We start from the raw sequence: 14,307 nt of genomic DNA, 5'->3' as shown, positions 1-14,307 counted from the left end.
AAATAACCCTTAGATTCTAGGAATTGTTCCCTGATGTCTGTTCTGAAAAGTGGCTCTGGAATGAGAACCCTGAATGACCATTCCTATGAGGGGTAAAGTGAGCGATAGAGAGAGCATTCTGAAGACCAGGATATAACTTTACGGGTGGGTCTTATGACATGGTGTGAGGGGGGGGGGGAGTGGGAGATAGGTGGATTTGGTCTGACTTGGCTGAGGAATGGCCACCAAGGTAAAATCCAGGGTGTGGTACCCTCAGAAAAAGATTATTGGGGTGCCTGGGTGGCTCAGTCAGTTCAATGTCTGACTCCTGGTTTCAGCTCAGGTCATGATCTCGTGGTTTGTGAGATCGAGCCCTGTGTGCTCTTCGATGACATGCAGAGCCTGCTTGGGATTCTCTCCATGTATCTGTCTGCCCCTCCCCCACTTGTGCGCACGCTCTCTCTCTCTCTCTCTCTCTCTCTCTTTCTCTCAGAATAAATAAACTAAAAAATAAAGAGATTATTGAATCATAAAGAAACCATTTTCTTCTGAAAAAAAAAAAAGAAAGAAAGAAAAGAACATCATATACCAAACAACCAAAGTGAGGGAACCTTCAGTCTTTAGACGCACCTGGGTATATGGGATGATGGTAGGGGAACTATTTCCTTCTGTAATACCTCAGGCAGGAGAAGAGAACAGAAAACCCTGAAAGGTCTCTGGTGTGGTAACGGAATTCCCAAGCCATGCCAACCCCTTCCTTGCCCGTGGGCCTATGGATGGCTTCTGCCAAACAGATAACTACTTTGCCTTTGCATTTTTGTAACAGAAGAGTAAAGCTTCTCTTATGATGTTGGCTTTATTCTTGAAAACACATGTTATCATCTCACTCAGAGCCACAGTGTCCTGTGGATTGTGTTTTTCTTTCCTACGTGGTCTCTTTTTGCATGGTTGTGCTTGGTTCTCATGGCAGGGCAGTGAGGCAGAGGGGCCCTGACTTTCTCTTCCTTCTAGATGGGCTACAGCAAAACTGGCCAGAATGCACGGGGCATCCTCACCAGGCTGTACAGCCGTGCTTTCATCATGGCGGAACCAGATGGGTCCAATCGAGTGGCGTTTGTCAGCATCGACATAGGCATGGTATCCCAACGACTCAGGCTGGAGGTAAGTGATTGAGGTGACAAAAGAAATGACATGTGATTTAGAAGAGAAGTCTGTGGGTGACCTTGAAAGTAACAAAGCCCTCCTGGCTTCTCATCCAGTGAGATTCTACTGCCCTCCACGTTATTAACTCTCGACAATCCAGCAGACAATTATCCCACAAATAATTCCGGTCTGCGCCATCTTGGTCAAAACTTGCTTTCAATTCTGCTGATGACTCATTGTCATTATTAACGTTAATGTGTTTTGAAATTTTATTATGTTCTGGGTGATCTTCACATACATTCTCTTATTTAATCCTCCTAATTAGAATTCTGAGAGCGCCAACTAATCACTAACCCTTCCCTCGAGTTTTTATACAACTGAGAATAGATGCAAGGAGCCAAATGAGAATGAAAACGTGACACTGAAATGAGATTGGCCATAAATGTCTGAAGCTGGGTGAGAGGTAGATGGGGGTCTCATTATGCTCTTCAGATTATTTTTGTACGTGTTTGAAAATTTCCATAATAAAATTAAAAAAAATATATAATGTTAGCGCTCTCACCCTTTAAGTGCTATTGTAGACTATGACAGACTCTTCTGTGATTTTTACCTGAATTGAGACAATGTCACCCCACTGTGGGGAAGGTTGAGCTTAGCAGAAAGGTGCCTGTGGGTCCTAGGCAGGCAACAGTAAGATGCACAGAAGGAGAGGCAGACATAGGGTGATGGGCTTGGACTTTCATGTCTGCCTTTCTAAGCCAGATTCTTGGCCCTGACCCAGTTATATTTTCTGCATGGGATCAGGTCACAGAAAGAGAATGTGCTCCCTTAACGTTTGCTCACACCTTCACGAAGGTAAGGGAGATGAGGGTCTGGACTATCCAGGACAGTGACCATCAAATGCCCACTATTCGTTGTCATGTTCTATCAGCCTCATCTGTTAAACACTGTTACTCCTGCTGTGTGAAGGAGCCAGTGAGAGAGATGAGGGAGGCCCTCAAATATTTCTCCAGTGTCACTCTTTCTTGGGGAATGTGGTGGGATCCTCCCCCATCTATAGACGCTCAGGAAGCAAGATTACATGTTTTCCCCACTCCTACGCTTACAACAAAACTATGCAGTGGGTCTGTTGTTCTCTCCACTTTATGGATAAGGTAATAGAGTCTTAGAGAAGGCAAGTAGCTTTTTCAATTTCACACAGTCAGCAAGTGGGACAGCTGGGTTCTGAACATACAGATGCCTGATGTCAGATCCCATATTCTTAAAAGTGACATTATTCTATTATCTTGCAGGGAAAAATGCATTGACCACCTGCTTTTGGCGTGGCACTTTGCTGGCAATTTCAGAGGGTACATAGCCAAAGGAGTCATAATACACGTTCCCTATGAGCTCACTGCCCAGTTGGGGATAGGAGGAAGGGAGTGTAATAGAAAAACACATGAACTATAGTTCACTGGAGTAAAGTTCAGTGGTGTGTAATCTACTGAATAACAAATAGCTCCGGAATATGGTGGTTTAAAACAATAAACATCATCTAGGGGATTCTGGGTGGCTCAGTTGGTTAAGCATCTGACTCCAGCTCAGGTCATGATCTCATGGTTTGTGAGTTTGAGCCCCACATTGGGCTCTCAGCTCTCAGCGTAGAGCCCCCTTTGGGTCCTCTGTCTCCCTTTCTCTCTGCCCCTCCCTCCTTTACTTGCATGCTCTGTCTCTCTCAAAAATAAATAAACATTAAAAATAATAATAGGGAAGGTAAACAAAAATAATATAAAAACAGGGAGGGGGACAAAACAGAAGAGACTCATAAACATGGAGAACAAACAGAGGGTTACTGGAGGGGGTGTAGGAGGGGGGATGGGCTAAATGGGGAAGGGGCACTAAGGAATCTCCTCCTGAAATCATTGTTGCCCTCGATGCTAACTAATTTGGATGTAAATTTGGGAAAATAAAAAATAAAGCAAGTTAAAAAAATAATAAACATCATCTCGTACATTGTGTTGATCAGGAAATCAGGACTGGCTTAACTAGGTGGTTCTGGCTTAGGATATCTTGAAATCAAGGTGTTGGCAAGGGCCACAGTCATTGGAAGTCCTGATTGAACCACTTCCAAGATGACTCACTTGTGTGGCTGCTGATAGAAGACCTCAGTTTCCCACTTTCCAGATCCTTGCGGCCCAAAACTGTTGCTTCCCCCAAAGTGAGTGACTCGAGAGAAAGAGAAGTGAAGAGGCCACAGTTGTGCTCAGGAGTTGAGCTTCCAGCCTATTCTGTCCATTGGAAGCAAGGTACCAGGTACATTTCACACCCAGGGATAGGACAGCAGAACCTCCCTTCTTACAGGGAGGAGGAGAGAGGAACTTGTGGGCACACAGTGATTTAAAACCACCACAAGGGGAATCCGAAAATGGAACGTAGGGGAAAATTTCACAGTGGATGTGACATTTGAATGGACAAAATTTTAGTTTATTTTAATTCCAGTGTAGTTAATGGTAGAGTTATATTTCGGGTGTACAGTTATTCAACAATTACTGAGTGCTCATCAAGTCGAGTGAATTCTTAGTCCCCTTCACCTGTTTCACCCATCCCCTCTCTCGTAACCCTCTGTTCATTCTCTATAGCTAGGGTCTGTGGTTTGGTTTGTCTCTCTTCTTCCCTTTGTTCATTTGTTTTGTTTCTTAAATTCCACAGATGAGTGAGGTCATATGGTATCTATCTTCCTCTGACTGACTTCTCTTAGCCTAACACTCTCTAGATCCGTCTATGTTGGTGCAGATGGCAAGATTTCATTCTTTTTTTTTGAATATTGAAAAAAGTTTTTTTTAATGTTTATTTCTGAGACAGAGGAAGACAGAGCACGAGCAGGGGAGGGGCAGAGAGAGAGAGGGAGACACAGAATACAAAGCAGGCTCCAGGCTCCGAGCCATCAGCACAGACCCCGACACGGGGCTCGAACTCATCAACTGTGAGATCATGACCTGAGCCAAAATCGGATGCTCAGCCGACTGAGCCACCCAGGTGCCCCAAGATTTCATTCTTTTTGATGGCTGAGTAATATTCCATTGCATATGCATACCACATCTTTTTATCTGGATGGGAGGAATTTTAACTGGTTAACGTGGCAGAGGGAGGGATGTAGCCTCCTTTGCAGGCACAAGGCTTCCTGCTATTAGGACCCATGTAAGCATGTAATTAGAAATACACCTAGCAGGTATGTTGGTCATAATCGTAGAGGGTCTGGGATGCCGGTTTATTTTGACTCTGTTAAGTGATGGGGCTTCTGCAAAAACTTTTGAGTGGAGGAGTAATGCAAACCCAATTTTGCTTCAGAATGATTAATCAGACAGCAGTGTTTGATGAAATAGACTGAGGCTGGACCAGGACACAAACTGGCAGCTTTGTTAAGTTAATACGAAGGCTCTACTGGTGAGGATCTAGTTGGGAAATGGTAATCACACTCGGTATTTCAAACAGAGGAGATTCAACACAGGGGAGTTTTACAACATGTTGGAAGGCTGCACAAACTGGAAAGGGAAGGGAAGCTCGCGGGAAGGATGTCAACTTTGCCTGGACATTTCCCCTGGACCGCGTGAGGCTCGCACAAAGGTCTTCAGTCAGTGTGGTGGCCGTGAGGCTACCTGGTAGTAAGAGGTCACCTTAAATGCAAATGAGGTTTGAGAATGAATAAAAATAAAAGCTAAAACTTGCCTAGTTCCCGCGATGAGTCACGCCTGATGGCTCCACGTACATTAATGAATTCAATCCTCCAAACAACCGGAGGAGGCAGGTGCTATCATTATGTCACGTGACAGGTTGGGAAACAAACATGAGCTGCAGGGGATCAGGGAACTTGTCTGCGGAGTTGGGTGGACGCACAGGCATCTCGGTGCCAGTGCCCACACTTGTTACCATGACGCTTACCACTCTTCTCAAGGGTCGGAGATGGTTCTCATGGGGAGGTGGTGGGGTCATGAGAAGAAATGGGAGAGTCAGGGGTGGACTTTGGGGGTGGAGTGGGGAGGGGAGAGGGGATTAATGTGTTGGACTGCAGAGGCTGTGAGGTCAACAGTCCACCATTTCACCATCCCTTCCTATTTTTACTTTCCCTGTGTAATCTGAGACCTGGTGGGAAGGCCTTTAAATGAACCCACTCTGTTATCCCAGGCTAACCCAAGGGAAAGTGTGAGGAATAAATGTAGCTCGACAATTGCCTTCCCGCTTCCTTATAATACCTGGTTTTAGGCAGGTTCTCAGCCTCAGCTTTGAGGACTGATGACATTTCCAGCATGCAATGAAGGTTCTGGAAGATCTCTGAGCAGTGAGACAGGGCAGAACAGAGGGGCTTTCCAGGTCTTTCTGCGGCAGGTTCCCAGGTGTGTCAGTAATAGGAAACTGAATGGAAACTGAACACAGAGGTGAGCTGTAGACCTTAAGGTAACTTCTTCATTCTGTTGAAACACCCCTCCTCATGAAGTAGGTAACATGCTATTTACCATGGCTGCTGGCAGACGTTGCTACTAGATGATTGAGTTTTTCTTTTCTTTTTCTTTAAGTTCCGTGGGTCTGAATTCACGTTGGAGCATATAGGTTAGGATAGAAGTTTCGGGAGATGTTTGTGGTCTTTCTCTTTTGTTTTAAAATTTGAGTGCCATAATTTTTCTTCCTTTTTTTTTAATGTTTATTTTTGAGAGAGAGAGACAGACACAGAGACGGAGAGACAGAGATACAAAGCACGAACGGGAGAGGGGCAGAAAGAGAGGGAGACACAGAATCTGAAGCAGGCTCCAGGCTCTGAGCTGTCGGCACAGAGCCCGATGTGGGGCTCAAACTCACGAACTGTGAGATCGTGACCTGAGCTGAAGTTGGACGCTTAACCGACCCAGCCACCCAGATGCCCCCGCAATTTCTCTCTTGCTAAGAGCTCAATTCTTGTGTAAGCCTGAAGAAGTACACTTGCTATAAAACCCTAACATTCTCTGGGAATAAAAATGGGATGGGGTTAGGAGAGCTTTAAGGTTGACCAGAAGTTCTTTCTCTTTGCTACCTTCCTGTCTTAGTTACAGAACTGTGAGCACATTAGCTTTTCACAGCAGCCTTTAGTCAAGCTTTCATGGTGCCCCTTTAGCGATGGGCTTCTCCTTCATGAGTGGAGTTATTACTGTTTTAGAAGAAGACATAGGGTGATGAAGAGTGTGGTCTGGATTTGGGTCACACAGGAGCAACATGGAGACTTACTGGGATGGAGAATGTAGGCTACTTGGTCAGAGGGTGTTGGTCTGGTCATGTCATAGTTCCTTTCACATTTGCCTGGCATCACAGGATTGTGTATATGGACGTGGTAACCTAGCAATCGGCGTGTGGGACACGGATTAGTTAATGAGGCAACACTGTTCATAAGATGTTCCTCATTCAATGACCACACGAGTAGAATGAGGGTGGGGTAGCTCTTCCCCTAAAATAGAAGAGATTGGTGGTTGTATTTACGCGGGTTAAGTATATAGCCTGTAAGTTGCACGCTTCCCAAGCGTGTTCTGGGACCGTCTTGCACCAGCTCATGAGGGCTGGCTGTTAAATACTCAAGAGCTTGGGGGAGGGGGGGGGAGCTCGTTGTTAAATTTTGGAAGCTTGAAATTGACTGGGGCAGGGAGTATTTACACCAGAGAAACTGACAAGCGATTCAAATGACAGCTTTTCGTTTCCCGCTGTGTGATGGTTGATCAGCCTACCACCGCCTGTGCCACACGCAGAGTAGACAGCGTTGCTAATCAAAAAAGGCACTCTTTCTTGCTAAGCCCAGGTTTGGGCTCAGGATCCTTCTCAACACCACACGTCTGAGAGCCACCACCAATAGACGGGACTAAGTGCGTGACGTAAGTGATATTTGCGATCCCTGCCGTGAATGCACTGTCATTACTGTGCAGGGTATTAACTGACAGTATCTTACGTTGAGGAAGGTCGCTTGGGGTCTGACACTTTTGCTAGATCATTTTAATGATTTTTGACATTTAAAAAAAGTGAACAGGGGCTTCTGGGTGGTTCAGTCAGTTAAGCGTCTGACTTCGGCTCAGGTCATGATCTCAGTGTGTGGGTTCAAGCCCCGTGTCGGGCTCTGTGCTGACAGCTCAGAGCCTGGAGCCTGCTTCGGATTCTGTGTCTCCCTGTCTCTCTGCCCCTCCCCTGCTCACGTTCTATCTCTCTCTCTCAAAATAAATAAATATAAAAACTTTTTTAAAAAGTGAAAAAAAAATTTTTGTTAATATTTATTTATTTTTTTTTTTTTGAGAGACCATGAGGGGCAAAGGGAGAGGGAGACAGAGGATCCAAAGTGAGCTCTAGCTCAGTGAGCTCTAGCTAGTGAGCTCTAGCTCTAGCTCATCGGGCACCGAGCCCGATGTGGGGCCCGAACTCATGAACCCTGAGATCATGACCTAAGCCAAAGTCAGATGCTTAACCAGCTGAGCCATCCCGGCGCCCCTTTATGTAAAAAAAAAAAAAAAAAAAAAGTCAAAACATCTTTCCCAAGGAAGCCACAATAACACCCAATTTCAGGTTGAAGCTGATTCAAGCAGAATCAGAAACAGGTTCTCAGCAGCAGGGATTTTTCTCTCCGTTGTCTTCGTGATGTGTCTGGACCCTACGAGCACACTTATCGTGCGTTTAGATGTTCACAGTCGTCCTGAATTACCGCTCAGGAATTCTGTGGGTCAGGAATCCCAGGGAGGCCGAGCTGGGTGATTCCGACTTAGGTTAGAACTGAAGTCACACACACACGCCCACTTCCTTGTCGTGGGTTGAATTCATGCGTCAGCTGGGGCTGCAGGTGTTGGAAGGCCTGGCTGAGGCCGAAGGGTCTACTACTCTGAGGTGGCTCACCCGCCTGGCTAGCAAGTTAGTGCTGACAAGATGGTTCCTTTCCGATGGGCCTCCCCACAGGGTGGCTGGGGTGTCCTTAGGTCCCCTCAGTTGGCTGCCCCCAGACCAGTAAGGGTGACAGTATATGTCAGGGAGCATGGAGTTCTTCATTTTGGGCAGGGAGGCGGCAAGGGGCCCTTACACAACTGTTCGCTGCTCCCGGGACGCTTTCCATTGGTGTTGCTCAACCGGCTTATGCTTTTGGGTGGAAGGCAGCCTCTCTGGAAAGATGTTTCCTCATTGACACCCATCACTCTTTTTCCCCACTCAACGACATTTGTCTTCAGAGCACTTATCATTGTGTGATACCATATTACGTGCTTCTTTGCTTGTTACCTTTCTCCCTCATTAGAATAAATGCTCCATCAGGGTAGGAACCTCATATACTCCTAGTGCTCAGATATTAACCTCATATCGCTCCTAGTGCCTGGATATTAATAGCATGTGTGGAACGATGAATAGCAAACCATACTGGTTCTACAGTTAGAGAGATGTGGATCCAGGTTGTGGCTCTCACATTTACTAGGTCGGTGGGCAAATTATTTATCTTCTTTACACTTCAGTGCTCTTAGCTAAAAGATGCGGTTCCAAATATCCACCTCTGGGGCTCCTGGGTGGCTCAGTTGGTTAAGCATCCATCTCTTGATTTTGGCTCAGGTCATCAACTTCATGAGATGGAGACTGCATGGGGCTCCGGGCTGACAGTGCGGAGCCTGCTTGGGATTCTCTCTCTCTCCCTCTCCCTCTGCCCCTCCCCTGTTCTCTCTCTCTCTCTCTCTCTCAAAGATAAACAAACATTGAAAAAAACATCTACCTCTTGGGGTCGTTATAAAGATTTTAAAATAACACAATGTGTGTCCTACCTAACACTGTGCTTGCATACGGCGAGAGTCTATGAAACGTTAGCCTTGATGGTTACTGGTTTTGTTGAAGTTGTGCCTATGATGAGACACTCCAGCACCGAGTGAAGGGCCACTCGACAGGGGTGCCATTGATATGGATCCTTGATTAGACTCATTGGAGCCTTTTCCATAGTGAGTTGCTATGTTATCCTCCTTCTTAGTTCTGGTTTTTTTTTTCTTTTCTCTTGAAGGTCCTGAACAGACTGCAGAGTAAATATGGTTCCCTGTACAGACAAGACAATGTCATCCTGAGTGGCACTCACACACACTCGGGGCCAGGAGGATATTTCCAGTATACTGTGTTTGTAATCGCCAGTGAAGGATTTAGCAATCGCACCTTTGAGTACATGGTCACTGGCATCGTGAAGGTAGGCAAAGGGCCCCAGAGGGAGCTGCCCCGTCCCTTGTTCACAAGTGTTCAGGAGTGGTTTTCTGTGATATGGAGAGAGTCCTTATAGGATGTTGCCCTGAGCAGTCTCAGCACCTGCCCCCTCCGTTCCTGACTCCCCAGGAGCTTCTGGTCTCCGAGGCACTGACTGATTGAGAGGGGCGAGTTCCGTGCAGTGAGCCTCCTGCAGGTGTCCAAAGGGACAGCAAACGTTTCCTATGTCACCCTTATAACTGAGAGGGCCCTACCGTCTGTTCTCTGTGCAAAGTCACACAAAAAGGAAGCCATCAAGGAACCAAGAGTCATTGCAAGTAATTCCAATCTCGCCTCCTAGTTCCCAAACAACATGACAGGGGACCCACTTCATAAACACACGCCCTTATTTCTCACGTCCTCTCTGAGAGTTCTAGATGGCACGGTCTTCTGTGTTCCTGGCTTGGGCACCTCTTTCTCCTCTCTCCCCATCTTGAAGCTTATTACTACCTCCCACAGGGTCCTTTCTCATGTTTCCCTCATACCTTTCCCTTCTAGATTTAGTCCCTCTCTACTTTGTCTCATGAAGTACCCCCCAAACCTGGCGATCCAGTCGGCAAAGGCAGAAATGTCTTTACCACGATGCTTTCCAAACCGTGGATGGTAATTCATGGCTGGCTTCCTGAAGTCAATTCCATGGGTTGCAAGAAGCATTGAATGAACAGAAATAAAGTAAAACAGATCGGAGCCTATCATGGTGCAAAACATACGGGAAGGGTGTATTTTGTGAGCTTCTGTTTTAGCACACATACGTCGACGTGTATTAAGTTGTGATGAAAAATATTTTGCTTATTGTAGCTTTGAGTCAGAAAAGTGTGAAAAACTTGGCCTCAGAGGTTGAGGGCATGGAGAGGACAAGGAGGGTGGGACACCTTCAAGCTAACAAATCCTGGTCCTAGGTCGCGGGGAGTTGCTCCCGGTTTGGCCAATTGAACCTGCGAATGGTGCCTGACTCAGCGGCTCTGAGACACTCAAATGACCTTCCCAGGTCACGGCAATTCTTATGTCTCAGCCTTGAGGCCATCTGTGTGCCCCCCCAAGTGACACTGGCTGTGTGGTTCTCTAGCTCTTGTCCCATAGCAGGGGCAGCTCGGAGACCAAAGAAATTGTCCACAGCGCTCCTCTGTTTCTATTGACTAAGTCCTTATCCAACAGGATGTCCAAATTCACAACTGGCTCTCTCTCTCTCTCTCTCTCTCTCTAACCCACAGAGCATTGAGATGGCGCACAAAAATATGAAACCAGGCAAAATCTTTATCAACAAAGGAAACGTGGAAGGTGTACAGATCAACCGAAGCCCCTCTTCTTACCTTTGGAATCCTCCGTCAGAGAGAGCCAGGCAAGGGGCATTATCACAATAAAATCATGGGTTTCCTTTAGAGATCAGCAACAAAAATCTAAGGATGCAGTTGGTGCTCAAGGAATGGGGTGGGATCCTGAAAGAATAGTAAAGCTAAAGTAAATTTAAAACATGTTGATCATCTAAGCAGAAATAAAAAGTGAATGTGGTAACTCACGCCAGCCCGTGCACCAATTGGCCCGCTCTGCTGGCGGCTGGGGTCAGCGTGAGTGTTGGAAGGACTCCCAGTTTTGCAATCGGGCACGACTCTGGTTCCATCTCTGCTTTATCACTTCCTAGTCATGTGACCTTCAGTGATTTACTTATAGTAATTTATTGCCTCTCAGCTTCTTCTGTAAAGCGGAGATGAAAATGTGCGCAACACGTGTTTATTAAATTAATGAATAGCTCTTTTTGTTAGATCGTTCAGCAGAAATCATCTCCACCCAGGAGACTGTGGCAAGAGAGAAGCCATAAAAGGATAAAGAAGAAGGAACAAAGAACAATAAATAAAACTAGCATAATGGAATGGAACTAAGGCCGATTGTTTGTTTGTTTGCTTAAGTGCTGACCCAGGTTAGCCACAGGAGAGAAGCCCTTGACTGCTGTGGCACAGTAAAATAATATCTCACTTTCAACCTGACCACCTGGCATTTTACATTTGTCTGCGTATTTTTCCATCCATTTCAAAGGAGTTGAGTTTTAGAAAACATAATCCGATTTCCCTTGAAAGGCCATGAAAGAACGCTTGAAGCTACAGGTCGGGGATGGTTTTGATGTTGCATATTCCCTGCTATGTTTAAGAGATTCCGTGAAAATTTGACCGGAGTAGAAATTTCAAAGACCGGTCCCTTTTCTAAGAAACACCTGTATGTTCTATAAGATCACGACCATTACATAAAGATGTCAATTTCATCTCCAGTTGGCTGACCTAATGCCACTGAGTGTGATGGTATTTGCAAGCCATTTCTTTAGCTGAGGACTGAGGTCCTGCATGTGGTTCGTAAGACCATAGCACATCAGGAAACCTCACTCACTGAAGGCATTTTGATTTTAGTTTTTGTGTCAGCTTCTACTGTTGGTCATACAAGAAGCCCAGGCTCTAACTAACATAGAAGTGACTGCGTTTCTTTGTTTTGACCAGGTATTCTTCAAATACCGACAAAGAAATGATCATCCTGAAAATGGTAGATTTGAATGGAGTTGACCTGGGCCTTATCAGGTACTCTGTTTACTTTTTTTGCTTTTCGTCCTATCTGGATAGCTTTCCTTAATCATGGAGGTGGGGACGGGGAGGGGGGCGTGGGAGGAAGAGACTAGAATAGTGGCAGCAGCGGCTGGGAATATGTTGAGTAGTTAAGAGTCCAGACTTGGGAGTCAGACACATCTGGGTCCAACCATGCATCCTGGGGCAAGGTTCTCAGCTTTCCAGGGCTCGGTTCCTTACCTGGAAAACAGGGCTAATTAAAGGATGACATAAATGAGGGATTCAGGTAAAGAAGTGTAGTGTAGCATCTGGGATATGACATAAGGATTCAGTCAATTCTAGTGCTTATTACTCTATCAAGATGTTGTATGTGGAATTTCTACGATGGCAGACCATTATCTCTTGGTAAAATGAGAAAACAATCTGACCAACCAGGCTAAATGATTATGGGTTTGAGATGATTTATCTGTGTTTTCCTAAAAGAATGAAGTCAAGTCTAATGTAGGACAATGCCAATTAGTGATGGAAGCAGAATTGAGGCCACCTGAAGGAAGCAGATGAGGTGAAATTACAGCCTGGCACAGGTTTTAGTTCAGGATTATACGTAAGAAGACGTGGATTTTTTTTTTTTTCATAAAGAAGGCATTTGCATTCATGTGTGAATTTTGTCCCTGCAATTGGACTGACTCAGGAATTGACTGGCTGGGTAGCAGCCCCAGGTGCCTTGATGTGCAGATGTCCAAGTGGTGGAGGATGCCTGAAGGAAGTGTATGATGGCTCATGGGAGCTACAGTTAAATGGCTTCGGTTCGCTCTGTGTTGTCCTCGTGATGAGCTTTGTGACTTTGGCCAAGTGACTTAACTGCTCTGTGGCTCAATTTTCTTTCTTTCTTTTCTTTCTTTCTTTCTTTCTTTCTTTCTTTCTTTCTTTCTTTCTTTCCTCTTTCTTCCTTCCTTCCTTCCTTTCCTCTTTCTTTCTTTCTTCCTTCCTTCCTTCCCTCCTTCCTTTCCTCTTTCTTTCTTTCTTTCTTTCTTTCTTTCTTTCTTTCTTTCTTTCTTTCTTAAATGTTTATTGATTTTGAGAGAGAGAGAGAGCAGGGAAGGGGGAGGGAGGGAGAGAGAGAGAGAGAGAGAGAGAGAGAATCCCAAGCAGGCTCCACACTGTCAGCAGAGCCCGATGTGGGGCTCGAACTCACGAAATGTCAGATCGTGCCCCGAGCCAAAATTAAGAGTCGGATGCTTCACCAACTGAGCCACCCCTCAATTTTCTGACTTTAAAAGTGAGGGATAAAGTGAGTCCTTAAAATGTTGATAATAAGTGTGAGTAAAGGTGGTAGGGGCCTATCAGGTAGGATTATGAAATACTTAACTGAAAGGGTCTATGTAAGTCAAATTAATAATTAATTAAAATTAATAAGGGGTGAATGAAAACATTAAGGACTGTGATCAGTACTGGCCCTGTAACCAGGTGGAGAACAGCACGGTGGTGAGGAGTTCTGGTTTTAGGGGTAGATTTTAAGACTTGAGTTCAAATCCCAGCCTTGCCACTTACTAACCTACTTACACCTCAACTATTCCATTTGGAAATGGGAATGATAACGCCTCATAGGACTGTTTCAGGATTAAATGACATAATACATGCAAAGTTCTACTCTGTGTCTGGCATAGAAAAGAGTTTTATTATTTTGGTTAAATGGTAAGCAGAATAACATTCTACTTCTTCTAAGAACTCCATTGTTGGCTTCTCAGAATGCTTGACATTCTTTTTATGTATTTTCTTAAATGTTTATTTATTTATTTTGAGAGAGGGAGATAGAGAGTGAGGAGGGGAGGTTCAGAGAGAGGGAGAGAGAGCATCCCAAGCAGGCTCTGCAGTGTCAGCGTGGAGCCCGACGCGGGGCTCAAACTCACAAACTGTGAGATCACGACCTGAGCGGAAACCAAGAGTCGGATGCCTAAGTGACCAAGCCGCCCCGGACGCCCCTGAATGTTTGACATTTTTAGCATTGGAGTTACTTCTTCGGGTGTCAAGTGAGGTCACTAAAAACTCCCTGATAAAATAAACTTTATTATGTGGGTTGACATGATAGAAGTTATTCTTCCATTATAGTGAATTCATCTACTGATTGGTTGCCAACTGGTGTTGAACACAGTGGACTTTCTTTTTTTAAAAAATGCTTTTATTTATTTTTGAGAGAGAGAGAGACACAGAGTGTGAGCAGGGGAGGAGCAGAGAGAGGGAGACACAGAATCCGAAGAAGGCTCCAGGCTCTGAGCTGTCAGTACAGAGCCCAGCACGGGGCCCGAACTCACAAACCATGAGATCATGGCCTGAGCTGAAGTCAGACCCTTAACCGACTGAGCCACCCAGGGGCAAACACAGTGGACTTCCTAAATGTGTGCTTGGG

General features: G+C 45.4%; 1 protein-coding gene across 3 annotated transcripts in view; it reads left to right on the top strand.

Annotated features, from left to right (window-relative positions):
* The window catches only part of ASAH2 (N-acylsphingosine amidohydrolase 2), an 89,051-nt gene that overhangs the window by 36,565 nt on the left and 38,179 nt on the right, over positions 1-14,307 (top strand). For all 3 annotated transcript variants that reach the window (XM_042908697.1, XM_042908695.1, XM_042908696.1), the window contains exons 5-8: positions 991-1,140; positions 9,125-9,301; positions 10,566-10,693; positions 11,838-11,915. In XM_042908697.1, the coding sequence (XP_042764631.1) occupies positions 991-1,140; positions 9,125-9,301; positions 10,566-10,693; positions 11,838-11,915 (533 nt within the window). The remainder of the gene's footprint in view (positions 1-990; positions 1,141-9,124; positions 9,302-10,565; positions 10,694-11,837; positions 11,916-14,307) is intronic.

Source organism: Panthera leo, chromosome D2 (genome assembly GCF_018350215.1).
Source record: "Panthera leo isolate Ple1 chromosome D2, P.leo_Ple1_pat1.1, whole genome shotgun sequence".
Lineage (NCBI taxonomy): Eukaryota > Metazoa > Chordata > Mammalia > Carnivora > Felidae > Panthera > Panthera leo.
Note: the sequence above shows the minus strand (reverse complement) of the source record. Positions and strands in the feature narration are given on the sequence as shown.